This window comes from Genypterus blacodes, unplaced genomic scaffold (assembly GCF_046128005.1).
Source record: "Genypterus blacodes isolate CSIRO-AG114 ecotype Tasmania unplaced genomic scaffold, CSIRO-AGI_Gbla_v1 ptg000003l_1, whole genome shotgun sequence".
Classification (NCBI taxonomy): domain Eukaryota; kingdom Metazoa; phylum Chordata; class Actinopteri; order Ophidiiformes; family Ophidiidae; genus Genypterus; species Genypterus blacodes.
The window spans coordinates 2,454,036-2,478,678 of NW_027466817.1; the positions used below are offsets into that span (position 1 = coordinate 2,454,036).

At 42.2% G+C, this 24,643-nt stretch overlaps 1 protein-coding gene across 1 annotated transcript in view; it reads right to left on the minus strand.

The window, feature by feature from the left end:
- The window catches only part of igsf11 (immunoglobulin superfamily member 11), an 80,710-nt gene that overhangs the window by 35,544 nt on the left and 20,523 nt on the right, over window positions 1–24,643 (minus strand). The window contains exon 2 of the mRNA XM_076143187.1: window positions 20,535–20,564. Within this exon, the coding sequence (XP_075999302.1) occupies window positions 20,535–20,564 (30 nt within the window). The remainder of the gene's footprint in view (window positions 1–20,534; window positions 20,565–24,643) is intronic.

Consider the following 24,643-nt stretch of genomic DNA (forward strand, 5'->3'; position numbering starts at 1 on the left):
CAAAGACAGATTGCAATTTTGGCATAAACTGCCAAAACTGTAATCACATTCATTAGGCAGGTATCCTGAAGAAGCTGCTTACACCCGAAGATTTAAAAGCCTGGTTGAGTCTCTGAATATAGAGTTGGTGTAATTTCCAATCCTTGAGATTTCACACTCGCTCCTGTGAAAAATCACACTTAAAGGGGCTCCAGCGAGCAGGAGCTTAATTGGCTGTGAGGTGACGTGCATAATATCAGCTAACTCGCGAATCAAACACAGATTAGGGGCGCACATGCACCAAATATACAGACAGTCACATGCGAGTGCACATGCGTACGTGCACAAATGCAGGCACGGACGCGTTGCGACGCGACACACACCCACAACAGCGATTCCAAAATACCACATGTGAACTACCTATCTATATGCAGCGAGAGAACGCAGTTAGAAGGATGCAAATGATTCAACTCACACCTTGTCTGAGAGAGGAGGAGAGAGCGAAGGAGAGAGGAGCGAGAGAGAGAGAGAGATCTTGCTTCCAGAGAGCGTGTGTGAACTGAGTTGGAACCAAGGAGTAATGAGTGGGTCAACTTCTGTCATAAATCACTTTGAATGTGTAGCACAAGGAAGGCATGTTTGGCCCACAAAGAGAATAAATTATCGAGGCTATTATCCTATCAGTGATGTGAGCAGCGTTGAGGCTTTATATGCTGTTGTTTATATATATGTTAATACCCTCAGCTGAGCCAAATCTATAAACCCTTCACACGCAGCGCAGCGAGGCACTGATCAACTGTCAGTAACTCCGACTGCTCGTGAAACTTGATCATAGCCGATTCATTGCATAGCCCTTTACATGCTTTGATTGATTATATACTATACTAGTGTGCTCCGGCTTTGAAAATGGCCCTCGTGATTGCGAAGGAAGCACAGCGAATTAAACGTCAGGTTAGGTAATGAATTCAGACCGGTATTTCCAGCGTAATCCGGTTGGTAATTACATGCTTCTAGTGTTGTGTGGATTTAGGACTGGTATGAAAGCTATTTATGCATTGATGGTTTACTCTAAGCTGATTAACGAGCATGGTGATCACTGGTGAAGACTAATTATTTTTGCCCGTTAGTTACTTCAGCTCATTAGGCATGCTCACAAGCAATATGTCCTCTAGTAGCGCTCTATTACATTTTAAAGGACATTTATGATACACGGACACATCTCATACTGAAAGAGGGCGGTCTGCAAATTGTGTTTTACTCTATTTGATTATCTCGCTACGTCTCTTGTGAAATGTGCTTTATTGGAAAATAAATCACAGGAAACGGGTCTTAAAGTTTTAATTAGTGAAAGTGATGGTATGGTTTTAGGAATACAAGCCAAGGGTTCAGAGATGCCAGGTAACAGACATGGCTTGTGTTGTTCCAACCTACAGCTGGAACACCAAAACAGCCATAAAATGTCTCAATAAGCTCAATAATAAGTCGAAATGACGAAGTTTGACATGGAACAGTTTGGTTTATTTCTCCAATTTGTCACCAACCACATATAGCAGCAATGATCCGAACACAGACACATATAGCTTTTCTCACCATAACATCTATGTTACGCTGACATTTACCGCTACTCGGTTCGGTTCAGACACAGAGCCTCCGCCCAACAGACAAACACACACGTCTGTTTAATCTATAGCACCTGCCTGGACGGATACTTCTCGGTCTCCATCGACACATGAATCCAATGGAATGCAGCAGCGTCTGAAAGACGGTTCAGAATTAGACCAGCGTCTTTGAAAGACAGACGCTCCGTCCAGACTGGAGCTCACTATTTAAACATGACAAAGATGAAACTCTACACTGCCTCTTGGAATAGTCTCCTCACTTAGCAGCACCGGCAATTTGATCTCCTCCTCACTTTCACTGGGGTCAAAGAAGCTCCTCTCACCTTCTCCTTTTCTTTCTCACCCGTCTCTCTCACATGTACTCTATACAAAGTTGGTCTGTATGGCCCGGGCCTGGTGTGTGAACCCTCAAAATAACCGTTGACATGATTTCCTCAGCCATTCAGATGCCACAGCTGCCGCTGTGTAAAAATAGTAGCATCATCTTGAGGCGTCTCGAAAGAAATCATTAAGTCAGATGCGAGGTGCTGATTGGTGATAAGACTGAGTGCTATTGGGAAATGTATGTTGAGTTTATACACCAGAGACTAGCAAAGACATGCAAAGTCGAGATTAAAATCCTGATAAAGCTGGTGAGACATGGAACCTTTTAGCTAAATGTCAAGCAGGCTTATTTATGACTCGTGTCAAGGTTCTCTCTTATTCCTCAACACTTTCACAGAGCAGCAGGGCAACACAGTTTTCTTGTTTTTGCATTCTATTATTTCCTGTAACAATGAAGCTTTCTATAGCCCTGCCATGTAACAACAGCCACAGGGTAGTTTCATCTTCTTTGTTTCCCTTTTCCTCTTTCCCTTCCCCTTCTAGATGCCATTATTTCATCCATTCTCTCCTCCAGTCTTCTTCTCTTTAAACTTCTAACTTCTTCTTAATCGACGCATACATAAGACAGCTAGGCCACTAGCGAACAGAGAAGGGGAAGGAGGAAGGGATATCGGTTCAGAATTGAAGGGTGAATAAGTGATGTGCTCTGCAGGGGTGATGAAGGTGACACTAGTTGGGAGAGAGGTGATATCCCACTGTAAGGAGTGATTGGAGCAGATCGATGGGCCCATTGACCTGAATTTCCATGAAAAAAATTCCAAATCACACAGATGTGCACAGAAAAAGAAAGGCTGAAGCTGGAGTCTGACCTGCTGAGTCTAAACACCCACACACACACACACAGGACAGACAGCTAATGAACAGCTTGGTAAGATCACCATCTGTAAAGGCACAATGCGAACAAAAGATCTTATCTGAACAAGGTGGTCATGATTAAGGCCAGTTGTGTGTAAACTGGAAAAAGGACAAATGGAGTTGAGACTTCCCTTTATTGTTGTAATCATTTTGGTATAAATTGGCCACGAGGATCATCCAAACTCTATTTTGAAAAAATTTTGCTTTTGTTCTTTAAAATAATAACCCTAACCCTAACAAAAGGCATCATTATCAATTTCTAAATGGCCAATCCCCTCCATCTTTGTCATTTGGAGCTGGGCAGGTAGCGTGTCGTCCAGTTTAGACCTTGTTTCCTGGATATGACAGCTTGTGCTTTATGAGAGGAGAGGCAAGTAAACAATGCACAACCAAATCACTCTGTGGATTTATCAATAAAACAGCCTTCAGTATTATGCAGAGGCAATTTCTTCCACGTTAAGGTAAGTGTAAATTTGCATTATAACACAGCGACGGACTGTTTTCCACTGCAATAACACAGAAGAGCAAAAGTAAAGGATGTTTAAAACCAATCAGCAGGAATCGGCTCAAAATGTAAGCGGAGAAATTACCAAATCCATCCCTGTGCGATGTTCACTGTGCGGTTAAACAGGCAGGTGTTGAGATGGTCCCGTGCCACTTTGGCTCTGAGCTTTACTGCCAGCGTCTAATTATGCAAACCAGTATGAAAATATTCCAAAAACGACCTCTTCCGCATTAAAAATTCTATTATGGACACGCTTGATTAGTTAACCAATTACTCAAGACAAGCAGCTTTGACTCTTCTGAGCTTCACTCACTACAGGGAAAGAGTGTGTGAAGCAGCTTGTTCCTCCAGGCTTCATTAAAAAAAAAAAAAAAAAAAGAGAGCGAAAGAAACTCAACCAGAATGACAACAATGACATCCGGGAACAAATTCTACAAGGATTTCCCTTTGAACGGAGCACACAAAATGTTTTAGCATTCTATTAACCTGATGCGTGACCCCCCAACACCCTACAAATAAAAATCCCCCTTGAAGAGGCATTGTTAGATTCACACATCATCCTCTGCTGTGTTGGGATACCAGCAAGGGAACGGCCAGAAATAGACGGCAGCATCTGGTAGCTGTGGGACTAAAACTTAGCAGATACAAAATGTTGACACCTCATGGCTTAAAGAGCAAAACTTGTAATTCTACCACTGGGTATTACAGAGCCTGTGAGACTATGTTCAGGATATATGGATTCAATATAAACCTCGCAATATTCAATAAAAGCCCGAGATGCAGGCCGTGCCGCTGTGGAAAATATTAAGCTTGAATCGGGAGGACTTCTATTAAATATTGTGAAAAATATCTTGGTTATTTAGCTGGAGCTGTGATACAGTCAAACTGTCATAGGTGTGATCAAGTGGGGGATGAGTGCGATGGACCATTTCTCAAGCTTGAAATGATGAATTCCCTTAGTGTGAAGCGGTGGCGAATCCCTGGTCTACTCCTGTGTGTTTAACAGCAAACGGCACTGGGATTTTTTTTTAAATGCTTCTGTGGTGATAAATCGTTCCAAAACAAGTGTTGTCACGGCTCAGCAATACTTGGTGGCGCTCTGGCTTGAGGGAGAGTCAAACGTTGCTATCATAGTGTGAACTGAGAGGCTACTCAGAATCATTTAGCCAACGAGAGGCACTGCAAGCCAAGCAGAAGAAATGCCCGGAGCAAGCGAGACGACAGCAGTGTGTGTGTGTGTGTGTGTGCGCGTGTGCGTGTGTGTGTGCATCAGAGACACCAGCATAGCACGGTACTCTCCTCTTTATCCAAACTACAGTCTCATGTGAACAAGAAAATGTTGCTATAAAAAGCCTGAGATCTATAAGAGTATTTTTAATCGTATCATTGAATGGATTGATTGAGTGATAGTGGGAGTGGGATGAGATGGGAGCTGACGTGAGCAAAAATACACTTTCCCTGGCCTTTCCTTTTCCGTTCCATCTGCATAGATGGAGCTGCGATTACTCTCTAGTGGGGCAAACCGGAAAACCAGGACACAGATTTACACACTCCCATGCATCTTTACGCACATGCAATACACACCGAGGGGAACCAACACAAATGCACTTAAAGTGAAACTCTCTGTGGTTTTTGCAATAGTTTGGTTTAACTTTTACACATCTATATTTATATCTTATACATTTACTTTTGCCTCAGACTGTGTATTGTGTCACTTTTTTTTTCTAACAGCATTAAACTGGAACAAGCCATCTGTGGCTGGCATTTGGAAATAACTGCTCAGACATGTGTTGCAAAGAACAGAGCACCCTTTTATAAAGAGGCAAAAATACCAATCAGCATACACGGGCGCCATTTGCATGAGAACAAGAAAAGTATTAGATGTCTTGTTATCTTAAAGGAGACTTAATTTCCTCCTCAGGGAGCCAATCATTGCATAAGCTTCAGATACGAATGTGAACTTCATATTTCTGCAGTTATCTGACATTGCAGCAGGTACAACAGGAGTTCACACACCGAAAAAAAAAAAACTTGAACTCTTTATGCACTGTATGATTTACCAGCTGGCCACATTCATCTGTTTAATACTGTCGATAAAAACAAGTACGACATAGCCAGGGTGTTTATATAATGTTTAACAATCTATTGTGTGTTATAATTCTTGTAAAGTCGTTCAGCACCACTAAACCATCACCTTTTTCACCTGGATACTAAATTAAAACTGCTACACATTACACTAATAGTAATGTTTCAAAGGCCTAAAGACCAGTGTTTGAATCCTAACCAGCGAAAAAAAAATCATCAAAAAAAGCCAGATATTCCAATTTTACCTTTCATTAAACACAATTTTACCTTAAATGAAACATCATAAATGTTCTTCCACACACTTTTGGTCCACAAAAGCTGCCAAGTATAACCGCAGGCCGATCTGCTGTCCACTGAGCAGTTTAGGGGTTGGATACCTTGCTCAAGGGCACTGCAGCAGTCAGAGAGGGACGAGTACTGATTAGAGAAACATCGACTAGGTTTCTACTGCCAGTCTGGGGATCGAACCTGCAACCATCCACTCACCATCAGCATTCTAGAGCTTTAAGCCCATATTATAGATGTGTGAACTGGACATCACAATGTTGGTTCATCTTAACAAAAGGTCAGATTAAGCACATGGGTTAAAATAAGTGTATTTAACCTTCTTAGAGAGATGCTCAGACGCTCTGCTCCCTTTCAGTCATAGATATAAAGTATAGATCCATCCACATGCTATTACTGCTGCACACGGGACACGGTGGTAGTGAAGGAACAGCCTATTCTTTCTTTCCCACCTCCTGCTGTGTTCCTCTCATAACACTGCACAAGGACACTCTCGTTACTGTTGTGGGCTGATAAATGGATGACTTCACCCTCATCTTTGTCTATTTCATGTACTAAGAAAGAAAACAATAGTGGCTGAACCTTCCTTGCTGAACCTACCGCTGGGTCTCTCTCATACTATTACGTCCAGCTCGCCTGCTTCATTTCACTTGAGAGGGGACAAATAAGACGGTGTGAATAGTTTCATCTGTTTGAATGAGACGATATGATGCAAGCGGTGTCGTGCGTAACTGTTGCACACGGAGCGAAGGCCGTATTGGATTCTGTACTCCAATACAACAGGTTCATTAAACACCATATGCATTTTATTTCAGGGAATTCAATGATTTTGCTCCAGAAATTAGACCCAATACACTCTAAGGTTATTAGACCCCTTGTTAAGCTGCTATCATAACCTTGTGCTCCCACATGTCTGGGCTCATTACACTTGATTAATGAAGGTAGTATAAACCACTGCTATAGTTATGGGCAAATAAAAAAAGCTGATATGTTCCCCACAAGTGAATGTCTTTCAGAACAAAACAAGACGTCCCCTGTGAAACTTTACATACTGAAGGCAACCCTGCAGCGTAAACAATGGCCTTTTTATAGGTCCACACGCATACATGCACAAACTCATTGGCGTGCTTACGAGTCCTGGATGGACACAAAAACATACTAACACAGTTTTCACGCTCTAGTGGTTTATAATTAAACCCATAGACGCCCTGTGTCATAAGACTGGACAAACAGTGAGAGTACATGATGGGAGTTTTATGGTCTGTCACCTACATTTTGTTGTGGAACATTGCGGAAGAGATTTCATTGTTTTTGTAATCTCTTATAGTAAATTCACTTGATTGTGTAGGAATTCAAATTCTGTGTCATCAAGTCCTGCAAAGAGGACATCACTGAATGAGAGTTAGATAAGCAGGTGGTCAGATTAATAAATAGAATAATAGGAAATAGGAAAACCGAGTGATTCATAGTAGAAGAGTCTGTACTATTGGTGTTGCTATACTATATATAACATTCAGAAAAATCTTGTAATTGTCTCAATTTAGGCATGTATGAAGTTAAGTATGCCAACACGCCTGTATGCACACCATTTTTGAAGCAGATGAATGTGCAAAACAACAGGTTAATGACAGATAAACAGCAAAAATAGCTGGTCTTTCATTGTTGATTTCAATCATCTCAAAAATGAATCCATTCCGAGGAAGGTGCCTCCTCTGTTGGACCACTCAAACCACAAGATCCTACAAATGTCTTCCCAAGAATCTATCCAAGCAGAAAATCGTAAATGTTCCTGGTCACAAAAATGCTCTCCCTCTCTCCGTCTCTCTCCGTCTCTCTTTGTCTCTTTCTCCATCTCTCTCTCTCTCTCTGTCTCTCTCTTGGTGTCTCCGTGTCGGAGTAATGTTACCAAAGTTGTAAAATGGAACAAGGAATCAAAAAGATGCAGTATAATCTTATACCGTTGTTGAGTGTATGGATTATATCTTCTGGAGAATAAAGACAGAGGAGAAAAAGATGTCTCAACTGGTCCATGTGCAACAATCAGACGATTCCCCACATATCCTTTCTATATCATTCCTCTACATACATTTATGAGAGATCAGGTCCCTATGCATGTCTGTCCATTGAAGGTAGACTCTCTTCTCTTCACAGTGCAGCGACCCCCACAGGGTTTCACTCAAGTCTACACTGTCTCCACAAACCAAACACTAATGGAGTTTGTATCAAATGTTGCCCTCCCACTGTTACAAGCCACAAGAAAGATACACATACACTCTCTCTCTGCCTCCCTGTTGCCTTCGTGTTCTCAACCTTATTGCCCTTTTTCTCGCTCTTCTTCCCTCTTTTTCTCCATCTCACCAATTCTCCCGTGTCTCTTCACTTCCCACCTTCAGCAGTGATTCCAGCAAGGCGGAGTGTCACCTTGCTCCGCGTTCAGTGGCCTGTGGCTGGACGATGATTTATAGCTGAGGATAGCCGAGGTTTGGGAGATGAGGTTGGTAGATGGCTAGGTTTGAAATGACTTGTGGCGGTGTGTGAAAGCCAGGCATGATAAATGGATGTAGAATGGACGCCAATCAAGAGGGTCTCACTTTGCCATGCAGAAGGTTTAAGATCCATCCGGAGGCTCTGTCCTCTTCTACTAAGCTTTTCGTCCACAACTGTATTTCCGACTCCTAGAACTGAATAAGGAACTGAAATTTTCACTTTCAAGGATTTCCATTCGGTACTGCACCCAACAATACCTTGACAAAGAGACAATTAAATAAGAATGCTTGTGTTTCTTTTTCAATAAGGTTTATAGGGTAGCTCGTGGTCAGAGCTCATTTACCCTCTGAAAAACAAGTCACAAATCTAATCTTGGCCCGGCTGCTCTACAGGCTGAACGGTGTGAAGCTATTTGTCACAAGTCAAATGTATCTTTGTTTTAATGCCTTCCAGGATGTATGGATTGTCAGCTCACAACTACAGCCCAGTGTGTCCAACTCATTAAGGAAAAACACATAAGTGAGACGAGAGAGGCGGCTGCTGGACGTTGATGGTGACAAATGAGTTGGTCGAGACAAATGCCCCATTCTTTATTGTTCTCTTAAAGACATTTGTCAGGAAGGATCAGCGTACAAAGAGGCAACAGTGTGTGTGTGTGTGTGTGTGTGTGTGTGTGTGTGTGTGTGTGTGTGTGTGTGTGTGTGTGTGTGTGTGTGTGTGTGTGTGTGTGTGTGTGTGTGAAAATCATCATTATTGTTGTGTCCAGCTTAAGTAGAGAATAATGGGCGGTAACAATTTGCCTTTGACCTGCACAGAATAATACATGTAGTAAATAATACATGTATAATTCATTATTACATTTAGAAATATTAAATTATTCATTTAAATCCATATTTTGCTGATATGGCCGAGAGAGAGAAAGGAAGGCCTTTTTGTTTACTATGTTAATAAAATTCACACCATATTTATATCACATGAATAAAATCACACATATCAATGGCAGAGGGACCCCCCCTGTGATGTATTGCTCTCAGTTAGAAGCTGCTCCCTATGGCTCACTGAATAACCAGTGTGCTACACCGCATACAAAATAACATGTGGGAGTCTCTCGGACATTTTGCAGTCACAGTGGGAAGCGCTTCCAGTTTTTACACTGCAAAAGCTCTAAATACATCATGGTGCTATTTCAACTCTCAAAATATTAGAAATGTCTTCGCAAGACGAGCCAGACGGTTTATTACCTCTTAATGAAATAATAACCGTACATAAATAACATGAATGTCACATGAATCATCTACCGCACCGCATGTGTTTGAGCCACAACAGTATGAGCGATCGACTAGTAGCGGCCAAAATCGCCCAATTACCAGTTGTCCATACTGTCTGCATACTGTATGAGTCACATAACAGCAAGTCACGCAGACAGATTGTGCCCGGCTCTCCATCTCAGTTTGCTCGTATGTCAGTGATATCTCATCTACATATTGTTGCTGTGTTCTGTCATCTCCCAGTGAACATATTGTCCGGGGAAGAAAAGTGAAAAACCGCTGACTGAGGTTCCGAACCTGAATATTTGCTGTTGTGTGACACTGGAATGAGAAAATCTGTGTGACACCAGATATCCAGATATGAAATCCAGGAAAGGTCCTTCATGTTTACATACATGTAGCACATTTGAACTCCCAAGAGGTATGAAGCTGTTTGGCCCCTTTCACACCAAGGGTTTGGAAGAAAATTAGGAACTTCTCTAACTGGAATTACCTGGAATCAGGACTACATGGTTCCTACTCAGAGTTCCTTGAAGTTCGAAAGATGCTGCAGAATACATACCGTTCTCTTTTGGAGTTCTAGTGATCTGATTCATGAAGAGCTTCATAATCAAGTGCAACAAGAATATACTGTATTGTATTCAACTGACTTCTGTTCATTACAACACATCTGAGTTCAGCATGTATTGACATTAAATGGCTTGGTTTGGGTTGGACTGAATGCCTAACAACTCATTTCCTCCATTTTCTTTAAAGCTGTGAATAGAAAAGTACAACTTTTTTTTTTTGAGAGAAATGAGAAGCGCAGTCTGCAGTGTAGTAAATCAAAGGAGAGCTTGGAGGAAAAAGTGCAACTCCTTGGACGGGGTGTATACATGATGTGGTACTATAGTATCTGTGCTGTCCTACATCAGGAATATTCCAGGGCTCCACTACTGGCCCAGTTCCCTGCATGTGGCGACAATAGCGTCACCATACAGTAATGAATCAAATTAAGTGGAATGTCAGCTCAGCTAACAGAGCTCTCCTTCTCCTCTGAGCATGAAAAGGAATTGTGCCATGGCTCCAATTTATCTCCCGCAGCCCTTGCTGGCACATATGTTGCGCTCAACCAAAAAAAAAAAAAGTGGAAAAAAATGATGCCACTGGGAAAAGATCGCGGGATAATTTGATATGTAGATACTTTATTCATGTGTAGAGTCGGGGGGGGTAGATGGGTGACCAGGGCAGAGCGGCGCTTTACCTTTGGGTTTGATGTAAATATATGTGCGAACATAAATTATCCCTTTCTTCCCGCTCCGTCCATTCTGTGAAGATTAAAGTACGTCGCATTGATGTGAAGGCAGAGTGATACTTTACAGTGACACAAGAAAGAGAACCACGCAGCAATATGCTGATGATATGGTGATGAGTAGGACGGGAGATGAAAGTGTGGGAGAAATAAGAGAGAGAGAGGGCGACAGAGGGAGCATTACTTTGAATGAATATACACGCCGTGTGATATGCATTGAGGCTACGCTTTTTATACAGCGGCATATGTTTTACAGCGACACTGACAGCTCCTATATGGCCTTGTTTATCTACCAGAAACACAAAGACCCCACATTTACAGTGCTGAGACCTGATGGCGCAGTAAGGACACAAAGCGATTTGTTTTGCTGATTTGTTCTTTATGTTCTAAATGCTCCCAGATGGGTTTTTTTAAACTTGTGTGTCAAAATACTGTCAAATACGTTTACAAGTAATAAGTCTGGACAAAGCCTTATGCCTCTTATTCTTCTTTTGTTTTTTTGATATTGTTATATTTTTGCTGTATCTCGTTAAAGAATTAGTTGACTGTAACCCAAGTTGGTGAAAGTGTTTTATTTTGTTAAGGCCTGAATGAGTAAACTTACACGTACAGTGAGGGTATGAGGACTGTGTTGAAACAACTCAAAAACGGATTTTTCAAAGTGCTGACAATATCTGTACCTCCAACTCCACAATCAGTTGGGATTGCAAAAAACAAGGCCGGGTTACTTTGATCTATAACCGCACCATCACTGTGTTTGAATACATTCATACAAGGGAGAGAAGAAGGGACAAAAAGACAGCTGTATTGGTTTTGTAATACGACAAAAATAAAAATCAATCTTATGAACCGAGGCTGAATCCTTGAGAGAAACAAGTGTGCGATTTACTCTCCAAAAATGGAAGCATGAGGGAGGGAGGGGTGGAGAGGGAGAGAGCACAATAGTGTGAGAAAGACCCATAAAGCAAAAGAGCGAGATTATCTGTGGCCTTTCATTGTAGTTCTAATCCATACTTAACAATATTGTCACCCAGAGCCGGGAGAGCATAAATCTCCCTTATGACACAGTCTATAGGAACACTTAACAGACAAATGGACAGGAGGGAACAGAGGATATTACACTAGGAACCACGGTAATCTGTCACTCTCCAGAGCAGATAAGCATGTATGTACGAGTGTTGGAGCCATGGGTGCTAAGTATATACAGCATGCATACATTTAGCACAGCATTTTATCATAAAAGGTGTTAAGGTATTGTTCCTCCAGGTGTTAGAGTTAACCCTTCATTGTGAGACACTGACACTGAATAATGTCAACTCATGAATCATGTCAGAGGCTCATCAGACAAAACAGTGTCATTTTGAATTGTGACCAAAAAGGCAACAACTCTGTTTCTCAACTCTGGTTCACAGTTGTTGTCCCTGTTCGACAATATCTTACATGTGACGGTGAACCCGGGATCAGTCCCAACCGAGGGGTTTGGCAGCTTTTTACAAAAACACGCGGCTCAAGCCAGTGAGTGTTCAAGGAGCAGTGATGAAGGAGAGGGTCTATTTGCATCACCAGTCGCAAATCAAAAGGTGTATCCAATGTCTTGGGGGCGTAGGGAGAAGATGAATAAGAGAGGCGGCTCTATATATAGCAGGTAATCTGTCATCTCATTTTTGTCATCTCCCTTCCCTTCATTTTTGCTGGAAGGAATGAGGGATTGATGTTCGTAAGATCAGAGAAAGTAAGTAGGGAATCTTGGGGGCTCGGAGAGAGGAGAATAAGGACAGTGTGTGTGTGTGTGTGTGTGTGTGTTTGGGGGGGGGGGGGAGTGCTGAGCGACTGATGACTGCTGTTTTCGGAGACCCAGTTGCAGCTGGCCGAGATCCAAACCAGATAGTTCACCTTTCAGAAGTTTGAGACAAAAGAGTGCGTCAAAGAAATTCACATACAAACACTTAAGTCCTGCAGAATCCCATCCTACTCTAGCAAAACATTTCTACTGGAGACCGTTTGAACATCAGGTTGGTCCCCATGACACGAGATCAGTTAGAGACAAATATGCCTTGTTCTTAAGGACACACACATGCACACACACATATGCACACAAGGAGTTGAGGAGCCTTATGAAGCTCCACTTGATAGGGTTTTGCGGTCACTTCAAAGGAGGGATGAAGGAATGAACTGAAGAAATGGATGAGGGGAAAAGGAGGATGGGCTGAGGTCTGATAATGAATGAAAAAGGGCTAAGTGTTGGTGGGATGAAAGAAAAGTGGAAATGGGACAAAATGCAAATATAAGTGGGAAAAGAGGAAACATTAAAGACAAAAAGAGACACCAGAGAGAGATTGAGGAGTCTGAATCTCCTCCCAAAGAACACCTATTTGGCGAGGGAGCAAACTCTCACACTCGATCTAAAGAGTAGCTGTGGTAAAGCCTGTAGGCACATATACGTGAGAGAGGAGGATCATTAGAATAACTCAGCCATTCATAGATGGCAGACAGCTCGCTTGCTCCATCTAGAAACGCGTCTGTTGAATAATTCACCGTGAGCGGTAAATAAAATATATCTCGTGGCTTCCGAAAAAACAGAAAATGATTAAAAATGAGCAGGTCGGTTTAAAAAAAAAAAAAATCTAACATTAGATAGTTGCCATGCTGAGTAATGAGTTCTTTCCTATAAGGTCTGACATGACATGCCAGGGGTTGCATCAAAAACTCCCCAACACACTCAATTAATCATATTCACATTCAATGAGCTGGTTCTATTGCTCTATTTAAAAGAGAATATTCCACCTATATATCTTCTCTTTATAATGAGGCTAAAACACCGCCATATTCAAAACCACAGGGAGATCACAAGAACTGTGACGCCACACGTTCAAAAGTGTTCGTATGATAATAATAAAAAAAAGAAAAACAATAACTGGGAAATATTTTTCGGTCTGGGCTCAGCATGAATATTACCATCCTTTAATTTTCCCAGAATAACAGATGATAGGAAACGCTTTTCTGCTCCAGCCAGGAGCACAATATTTTCTGCATAATGCATGAGCAGACTGACATGGTCCAAATCATCCTTAAAACAAATAGTCTGATAATCAATGAGGCGTCAAGCTGTGTGGAGTCTGCGTGTGTCTCTCTCTGTGAGTGTGTGTGTGTGTGTGCTATCAGTCCTGCTCATGTAAGATAAGACAGAGAATTGAGATACAGACTACCACACCGGCAGATGCGTGTTGGCAAGGACGCAAAAAATCAAAGCAGGACGCGGTCAGAATAAGATGGATGGGCCACCGGTCGTTTCCACACGTCCCTCTGGTGCTGCGCGGTGAACACGCAGCGGTGATGTAGTCATCATCTTGCATGCCAAGTAAACCTACATTAGAGCCGCAGCAGCAATCAATACGCTCTCCAGTCATCCTCATTGTGGCCTGTGTGATTATGACAATTACTCTATGTGGTTACAATATGGATTGTGTTGCTCTGTGTGTGTGTGTGTGTGTGTGTGTGTGTGTGTGTGTGTGTGTGTGTGTGTGTGTGTGTGTGTGTGTGTGTGTGTGTGTGTTTTGGCTCAAGGGTGCTGCTTCTGGCGGGTCAAATCGATGAAAAAAACTGGTTCATGTTCCTCTGGTCATCAGTGCGATTATGAAATTATGCAACAATCGGTTCTCAATGGGTCTCATAAGATTGTGAATCTCCCGTAACAAACAGTGGGCGTGTAGCTTTGTGATTCAAAAGAAAATGCTTGGGTTAAAGGTTACAGCACGTTCAGATTCCAGACGGTCCTGTATCTCGCTGAGGAAGCTCCTTGTCAGTATTTTTAACAGCATGTAATTGGTGAAGCAAATTATGACCCCAGCAAGTTGAGCCCTTCAGAGTTCATTCATTTGGATGTTTGTAGTATTCTGCAATAACTACAACTCATCATATCGCCTGCACTCTGCTCAGTGTCCTAAAGGCGAAGACTGAGAAACAGGGTTAACCTTACAGAGACCGGCATCTAAAGAACAGCTGCTCACCACCACACACCCCCACCCCCTTCCCCCCCTTGTGCCTTCCACGCACTGTCAATCAAGTCCAAACTTGACACTCCCTTCATCCTGTCTTGCTCCACCAAACATGTCAGTTTTAGTCCACTATTATTACTCTTATTATTATTTATTTTCACAAAATAATTGCGCCAGTCAGTCAAGTGAGTCCTGTGTTTGTGTGTTTGTGTGTATGTGTGTGTATGCGTGCGTGTGTCTATCAAGCATTTCTTCTCAGCTCCAATTACTCCGACACAACACGTTCTAAATTAGCCACCTGACACTAACCAGTTCCTGAGCCTCAGGGCTTGACCTCATCCGGATCCATGAGCTTGGCCTCACTTCACGTAAACCTCCGTATAGGTCCCTTAACATTTCCTGAAAAATGGGGCACCTCATTGAACCAACATTAGCAAGACTTAAATTAAAAATCGCACCCTATGAAAAATATACTGGAGCTTGAACTTGAGGTCTAGCGTTTCATCTTTAAGGCATAACTATACATCCGTGATATCTCTACAGTTCCTCAGTTTAAATATGGCTGCTTTCATTTTTGTCCTGGCCTATATAATAAGTGTGAGTCTGTACCCTGCTGCTGCCTTTGAACCCAGCCCACAGTCTAGATACTGCAGGTCTTTGAGCACCAGTGTACGTAGGTGTGATGATTAATGATAGTGTTGTTGACAGTAATGAGATGCAGGTCTTTAGTCCTACTACCTTTTCTTCATGTGGCTGACATCTGCCCACCTTACATATTTACAGAAAAAAGGATTAAGAATAGAATAGAATAGAATAGAATAGAACAAAACACCACCAACTACAACATCATCCTTATAATAGTTCATGAAAGTTTCTCTAACAGTATGGTTCTGGTGCCAGCTAAGGACAGACAGTGCAAGGACAGGACAGGTTAATTAAAATTGGACATCTGAGCACACTGGGCCTCTCAGCAGCTATGCACTGATAATTCCCAGTGGTGTTTATTTCAAGTTTAATAAGATTCAAAATACTTGCTATAGAAGGCCAACCTTACAGTCCGGCCAAATGAGGAGAGAATCAATAAGGAAAAAGCTTATTGGTGCACTCTGAAGTGAGGTCTCGAGGAAACGCACTGTCGCCTTCTTTTAGAGCGGCGGAGAGGTGCTTAGATATGTGGTAACTGTGTCCTGGAGATCCCTGACCTCTGTCTCTCTCATAAACACAGGCATTAGTGAGAAACTCTATGCGTGCCTATGCATTTGTTCGCGTGTGTGTGTGCGCCTTGTGCGTGCGTGGTCAGACATAGTACGAGAGAGTGAAAGTGAGAGAGGGATGATTGACAGTCTGGGGAAAGTTTTCGGTGACATTTAAGCCCTTGAAAGGCCCTCAGTGTACCTCGGTGCGCGGCTGTTAGGTGAACTTACAGCTCCATCAGTTTCCCAGGACAGGAGATGTCACAATTTAAGTTCATGATTCAACTCTATAGGGAAGGGATCGACTGATGCAAAAAAAGTTGTCGGCAAAACAGAAAATTGTTACTGTGCCGGGCAATATGAGACCAACCAGTACCCAACAACCATAAAACCTTTCCTAATATAGAAATACTGTATGTCAAAATGTCTATATGTCCAAACAGCTACGTTGACTCACAAGATCACGACTATATGGGCTGATATCAGAGCTTCGACTGGGCATCCAATAAATCACACATAATTCAACTCAATGCTGAGAATTACCCTCAGACTGTCAATCAGGCATCTGGTGCATTGGTTTTCATCAGTGCAGAAACTTGAACACATTCCATTTGTCTCCAAGCAGCTGTATTTGAGATGCTATGAAACCCAACAATGAAGAGCAAACCTCATCTTAGGCTCTGAGCCAGTAAGTCTAAAATGACATCTGTTGTGTGAATACGTAATGAACAACTAAATGTTAAGTACACAAAATGCATTTGTGCGTCCGTTGTGTTATATCGCCATCTCTGTTAATTAAGCAATTAAGCCTTCATGTCACTCCCTGTTAAATCCCATAATTCCCTTTGTGTACAGCTCAGCAAAATGTTTCAGCCTGGCAAGGATATTTTGGGATTGGGGGGGGCAAGGGCCTGTGTCACAGTGATGGTTCAGGTTAACAATGGGAGACCTCAGTTCAGCATCACTCTCTCTGCCTTTTAGCTCCTAATTTGTCTATTATCATCAGAGCATGTTATTTACATATATAACTGTCATTACATGAGGTGGTAACAGACTCTTCAGCAGCAAGATCCTCTTTATTATCCATCAACCGTGGACTACATTTCTAAGCTGATTAGCCTGAGCTGCCTTTTCAGCATTTCAATTAGGACCATTTTGAATAGTCAAGCAGACTGCATGCTTTATATTCACTGCTGACATTCTTAAGAGTGTCAGACGATGTTCTAATGCAGTAATCCAAGAAACACATTACAGCGGCGAGGCTAAAGTGGCTACAGGAGGCTGACATCATGCCAGATTTCATTGTTGGGCTTGCAGAGAGATGGCAAAAAGTAGCCATTAACAGCAATCCAAAGCAATTATCAAGAGCTGCACTCAGTCTTGACATAAATGGCTCAGCTGCCAATCACACAGATATCACACACTGGCATTCACACGCACACACGGACAAAATTGCACAGCCTCGACTCCAAAGAACTACACAAGGTGAATGAAATCGTCTGCCAAATAGCATCTATGGCATCAATTGGTGTTGACAGCAAAACACCACACGTGATCTACAGGGTTAAAGATGAGCACTACAACTTTAGCATGTATAGTGATGTCCGTGTTAATATTCGCCCTGATCTAGGACTGTACAGATGCTTTTCGAGCTAAATTAGGAGCTACTTCACACAGTCCTGCGTCAAGTTCTTTCCTCAGTCGCGCTGCATTTCAAGCACTGTGAAGATTATGGAAATCAGCCCGAATGGTGTCTATGCTGCTACAGCAGTGTGATTCCAACAACGCACAACTTGTCCTGTGGTCACAATTCCTCAGCCGGAAGGGCCCAATGCCATTGTCTAATGTCTCCAGCGAAAAAAGAGGTTACCGGAGCAGGCTGGTCGTCTTCCCAGAATACAAAGCATTGATTGTATTGTACTGCTTACTACTCCGTCTGTCTGTCTGATGTGTTTTTCATCATCGTTTTCTTTCAGTATTGATTTTCCTTCTAGTCATTGTATTTTTTTTAATTCTGGCTTTTGACCGACATATGTACTGGGTTGCCAACTACCGATAACTCTAAAGAAGAAGCTTGGGACTATTGCAATGGAGCTGAATGCCGCTTCAGTAAAGTGACCAAGGAAGCAATTCCACCCCATCTTGGCTTCTAAATGGATTGTATGGTGTTTGAAGGAATTTGGATGCATCCCCCTACAAAGGAACATTGTGTGCAAAAGTAACAAGAGGTTAGGTAGGTGTGTGTAAAGCAGAGGGAGGATGGAAAACCAGGAAACGTGCAGTGATGTGGCACTCCAGGACGAGGATTGAGGATAAGATGATCTGGTACGATTCTGCTCAGTACTGTGTGGGGTGGGAGAGACGTTTGTCTGAGCCCACATGAACAGATGAGATGTGTGTGTGTGTGTGATGTCATTAGCAGCCCAGCCTAAATATGATGATGTCAGAGTATTACCAGTATCTCTTTAAGGTATCCGGCTTTACTAAATACCCACTTGCCCCGTCGCCAGAGTCACCAGCATATTTTATCATTTCGTCTTTCTCTCTCTCTTTCTCTCTCCTTCACACATCCACACACACACATTTACTAATCCATTCAGTCATTGTTAATCCAGTTGTGCGCTTGTACAGAGATATTGCTGCGCATTTCACATCTGAGCCACTGAGGTGCTGATGACAGTATTTTGGCTGCCACTAATGTCAGTGCAGTTGCTGCGCTGTCCACTCAGGTACATATCACTGCATCCATTGTGGAAAATGAAACATCTTAAGTGTCGATTACACACCTCGGTTACATTAGATCGCTTTAAAACCCGCTCAGTCTAACTTACAGCATCCGTCTGGCGCCAACCCCTTGAAGCAGCAATGTTAAAGCTTGCCTGTTTTTTTTTGGCTTACAACGCTTGAACCCATCACAGAAACACAGCAAAGCTCACAATTGTTCTAGACACCTTCACCATGAGATTCCATGTGTTGAAAGAAAAATATTACCGTTATAAATGAAAATACAGGTAAAAATCCACCTGTTTTTCAAGACGATAAAATATAAGAAGATAAACACATTTCTACCACTGACATTTCAGTCACATCCCCTTCTATTTCGGTACCTTTTAAACCTCTGCTACACTTAGAAACAGCTTCCTGTCTGATACACATTTTTTGAAGGATGAGGTTGGGACCCAAATTAAAGTTACAGAAACATTGAACACTTTTTTCTTTCCCAGGAGGGCAATTATCCTTCAGCATAGAGGGCACTGCAAACTTGTAATAACGCTCCAAAAGGAAATGCTCATACTGACACTGTGTGAGTCGGGCAATGATTTTTAACACCAATTTTGCAGGAGCAGACTAATTCTGAAACTATGACCAAATTTCTGGTGTCTAATAGCTCCGAAAGTCTAACATTTTGTGGATGTGTGAGTTTTTCGGTGTATAATCATTTCCAATTTGTGGCAATATGAATCTGTTTGAATAGACAGGTCTATTGGGGAGGACTTTTAGGGCCTTTAATTTGAAAATCAGTGAGATGTATTTTGTTGGAGCAACCCAGATTAGGATTCTGCAGATTGTTTTGAGTGGTTTGGCATTGTGTATGTGTCAAGAGAGAGAATGAAATAATGAGGGAGACAGGATGGGAGTGGGAAAAGCCAAAATCAAGAGAGATTTAAGGGGTTATGAAGGGAAACGTGAGTAAGTCAGAGAGATAAAGAAACACAGAACAGCGATACGAGGGTGAAAATGAAGACCCAGAAGGATGATGGAGTCTGAGAGAGGTATTAGAAGTGACTGGCGTAATGAGATAGAAAGTGGTAGAGATTGAGATGTTGAATGGGAGTGCAACAGACGGGATCATGATGAAGAAGGCAGCAGGGAGGGATTGTGGATAAATATAGATATTGCAATGATACAGTAACGAGAGGAAATGCAATAGGAAATAAACTAAAGTGATACAGATACCAAGTGGTAAAGCATAGTAGAGGAGACAGCAGATGGTGGGGATTATTCTGGACTAAAATACTCTGGGATCTACAGAGGGAAGGCCGCAGACATAAACCGTTACAGACTCCATCTGCCAGGAATAGAACGAAAGTAGCTTGAGGCCCAACATCCTCATCCCGATAAAACAACACCCAAAAAAACAAAATGTGTATGCAAATTCTGCCAAGGTGAGTAGGACAGGACGAGATCCATACCTCAACGTTTGATACATAATGTCATATAGTTATTTGATATTTCCTGCCGACTCAACCAGCTCATATTGTATTAGGCTTCTGTCTTTAATCAAAACAGTTAAGTCAGAAATCTTTTTGAGTCATTAGAACATTTTACACATGCACAGATAGGACACTAATGTTGCCAATTTTATACAAACACACATGTTTGAACTAAGTTTGGGGTGCAAATTCTCTGTTTGCGTGTGCAATGCAAAAAAAGGGACAAATCTCCCCAAGTACGCCTTATATCCATCCACACATCACCTTAATACACACGGCTGCACATAGACCCAGTGCATTGCTTATCATCCTGCCTCTCCATGCATGTAGAGGAGAAGCAGGAAGTGAAGTGAGCAGGAAAATTGGCTTCTTACCTTTTCCTGTGTGTTGATCGAATCTTGAACCTGCAAAAAAAACGAAGAAAATATATTAAATGTTGGAGGACGATCATTTTTTTAACGATTAATCTACAGATAATTGTTTTCGATTACTCGATTCATCTAACGATTATATTTATTACGCAATATAAATAATATTGCCCCCAAAATAGATATCAAAGTTATCATTAATATTTCAATAGTTTCTTAAATCATCTTCGCTTGAAAACAAACAAATGTAACAAAGATTTGCAGTGCATTATTCCACAACTAGCCACCTTTTGATTGATAATCTCCGTTTTACAATCCAACATATTGCTTATTCAATTCAAGTAAAAGTGATCGAGCGCAATCTGCGTTCAACAACAAAAATACATGAGACGCAGGTCCATTTGCTCCGCGATCAGTCGGTCTGACGGGGGATGGGTCAGTTTGCGTTTACGTACGTCAGCCGGCAAAGACCCGCTTGCGGCTCTCGAGCCCACGTCAGCCGGCAAAGAGCCGCGTTTTCGCCACCCCTGTCCTAGTGTCACCCCACCCCTAAAATGTTGTGACTGATAAAAAGGCTGAGCATATAGAGTTTTGGACTGCACTGATGATGCATTTATGATAAAAATCACCAATTTGGGTCTCTGGGGGCAGATGAACTAGACAACCTTTCGTAGAACGCCACTGTAATTGCCTATTCAGTCATGTCACGTGGGACTCATATGTTATGTTCCTGCAATAGCAAGTAATTGTTAGTAGATTGTGGTGTCAAATTTAGTATTAGGATGCCGATCATATTGAGTTATATGAGAGTGTGTGAGCATTTGTGTTATTGATTAATTATCTACACTGGCAGTGGAAAGTTAATTAAATCCTTCCCCGGCACTGAGCAGAGTGTAATTATTGGGCATGGATCCGTATCTACCAAACCACACACACATACAGCACACTGGTATTTGTATATGTCTGGAACACAAAACACAGACAGACCTTACATGCAAACACAGACACTTGAACGCGCAAGTATTCCGATTGCAAGCCAGCACAAAACTTTGCATCATCGCCTTAGCCGGTGCGACTTTGTCTAGTGCCAAATCGATCAGGCAGCATTCTGTCACATCCACTACCTCCCAGTAGGACGTGGGGAGCAAAACAACACAAACTACTTCTTCCTCTGCCAAGAAGATGAAATCAAATGGCCGCTGGATGTGCTGCCAATACTATCATCATCATCATCGCTGTCGTCATTACACTTTGAAGCCGTCAATCATTTGATTTCCGTACAGCTGAATGCATCACCACTGAATATTCTAATATGAACCTAAAACGAGCAGATTTACATTTTTTCTCCAAGAACTGGAAGAGTGGAACCCAATAAGCCAGTCAAATTGAAGTAAAGTTAATCTCCTTGCCTGAGCAACCTGTGTAAATTCTGAAATTGTGCCCAACCACTACGAAAACACAGAGAGAGAGAGAGAGAGAGAGAGAGAGAGAGAGAGGGAGAGAGAGAGAGAGAGGGAGTTTTGGCTGATAAACTCGCCACATAGCAGGTTGTTCTAATCAAAGTCCTTTTCACACCCACGCAGGTGTTTTCAATTACTCCCATTAATCAGCCATAGTCTGTGGTTGCATTTGATTGGAGCACCTCCTTGTGTCTTGTAGCATCATGAAAGTGCAAGTTGTCGTTACCTCACAGGCGTCAAGATCGTCAAGGAGACGCCATCAGCACCATAAGTGAAAACACCTGTGTGTTGCTTCCAATAAGTGTAGGTGGGTTTTAGCTCTTTACTCATTTGTACAACAGTATTTGTATGCATGTGGTCACTTTTCAACCTTGAGAAACCTTTAGAAATAGCTTATTGTCACTCGGTATGGAAGCTTTACGACGCTATAAGTTTAAACGGCATCCCCCAGAACAATAAAAATGTGATTAAAGCACCTTATGTCTTATGTTTTAATGGTACTATGGATGAGAGCCTAGTGAGTAAGTCACAGATGTAAGTGGGAGGACACGTTCTCATGGTACCAAGTTATGGTTTGTTGTTTCAGCTTTGTGCTAAGAGGTTTGGCGATGCTCAAATACGATAGAGGGAACGGCAGAAAATACTCTGCATCTTAAATTTGATATGTCGTAAATAATGTATTCACTGGGAAATTAGATGAATGCATCTAACGCCCCCCCGTGCCAAGCAGCGCCCACCAACACTGCCAGTAGTGAATTTCCCCAAACAACATTTTTCTCTCCAATGCCACAAAACGACTTTTTCCCCCTAAATTATTGGTTTTCCGGTGTGATGCTGGTGAAATGGAACTAACCACCTCGTATCTGCAGCATGAAAGTCGTCACATCTCGTTGGTTTGTACATCTGCGAACAGATGCCCGCTGCATCTGCTGTCTGATAACAGGATCTGCTCTGTCACAGGGTCCAGCGCCGGCTACAGATTGATCCATGACATTTTGCTAAGCTACAGCTACTGCTCTCTTCACTGGAAGTGTTTTGAATATTATCATCAATAGAAAATGAAATGCACATCATTTATGCATATGACATGTGTGTCTGAGGCAGGGAAAAAGACCTTTTAGTTGTGTCATCCCAGCTTCAATAGTAAATGTACAAACAAGCATCTGAATACAGAGAATCTTCTGCTTACCTTTGACTGTGAGGAATGGGAGAATTCAAGACAGTGTGACAGTATCAGTATATTGAGTTCTTATCATTTCATAGTCAGGGTGTTTGATGCGTGTTAGATGAATGCTTGGTGAATCGTAGCACCGTGATAAGAAGGACATAAAATATGCATATACACAGAAACATGTCACAATATCATCACCCTGTCGTCCAGCTGCACTGGTTTATAGGCGTAGCTTGTAGAAGTAGTCAAATTGTGAGATTTTGGTCCTAAAATGACACAGTGACTCACAGCGCAGTAAAAAAAAGTCACAGCTTCATATCCAGCTTGGGCCTTTCATCCCGATTTCACCCGATTGTTAACCTTTCCACTGCCTTAAGAAGTGCCTCACCACGAACAGGACATCACTTTTCTTCTCATACAAAACACTGCTTCATCATCCTGCACTATAGGTCCATTCACAGTGTCGTGAGAAGAAGAGACACTGGCAGTTACGATCTGTGCTGGACTGAGACGAGGTCTGAAACACTTTGATTCTCCTGAGCTGAACACAGGCTGACCCTGGCGTTAATGGAGCTCTGGAAAAACAACGGGAGCTGCTGCGGCATACCAATAAGCTTTACAAATGTTACTGACACACACATATACACATCCATCACAGGCGCAAATGTCATTTAGAGAACCCAGGTTGCGTATCACTATTTCATATACTGTATGATTGCATTTTTTGCTTATTTGCACACAACTAAGCCCTTGCTATCTCTTGTTATCAATACAAATAACATTCTGTATATCACCCAGCTAAGACTACAGCAGGTATGCATTGGTTCAATTGGAAATCCTATTACACACCTTCCTATGTGACAATACAAACAACTCGGTGGAAACCCATTACCCTCCTTGTGCTTCCTTTGGTAAACTCACACTTACAATCTCATTTCCAAGCCGACTGTTATCCATTTCAATGATGGGGCTTCGTGATGCATTCAGGGGTAAAACAAGCACAGAGTAATAAGCCTCCATATTTTCTGCTTGAGGTGGCGACGTGGGCCGGGTTTCGCCTCGCTGATCCCATTCAGCCGGTGACGTTCACGGGTCCCATCAACACCACGCCGTCACCCTCACACTAACCAGTCACATACGGCAGTGTTTTGCACTTGGAGATGGAGGGGAGCGAACCGTTTGTCGGTTATTGCTCAACAAGGTCTGATGATCACTCAGGTCTGACAATATATCAGATATAAAGAAACTGTCCCTTACTGTCTATTAAGGAATCACAGTGACGCAGAGGCGACTGCATATAGGCCAGAAAGGAAGAACAGGAAGTGGCACTTTGCGTCTATTGATGCAGAAATGTCAAACTATGCTTTCACGACTGAAAATGGGATGTTATATAAAGTGTCTGGAGGAAAGCACAATGGATATACAGGAAATAAACATGTTTTGTGATAAAGAGCAGGTTGCGTTTAGTCTCAACCTGTGAGGCA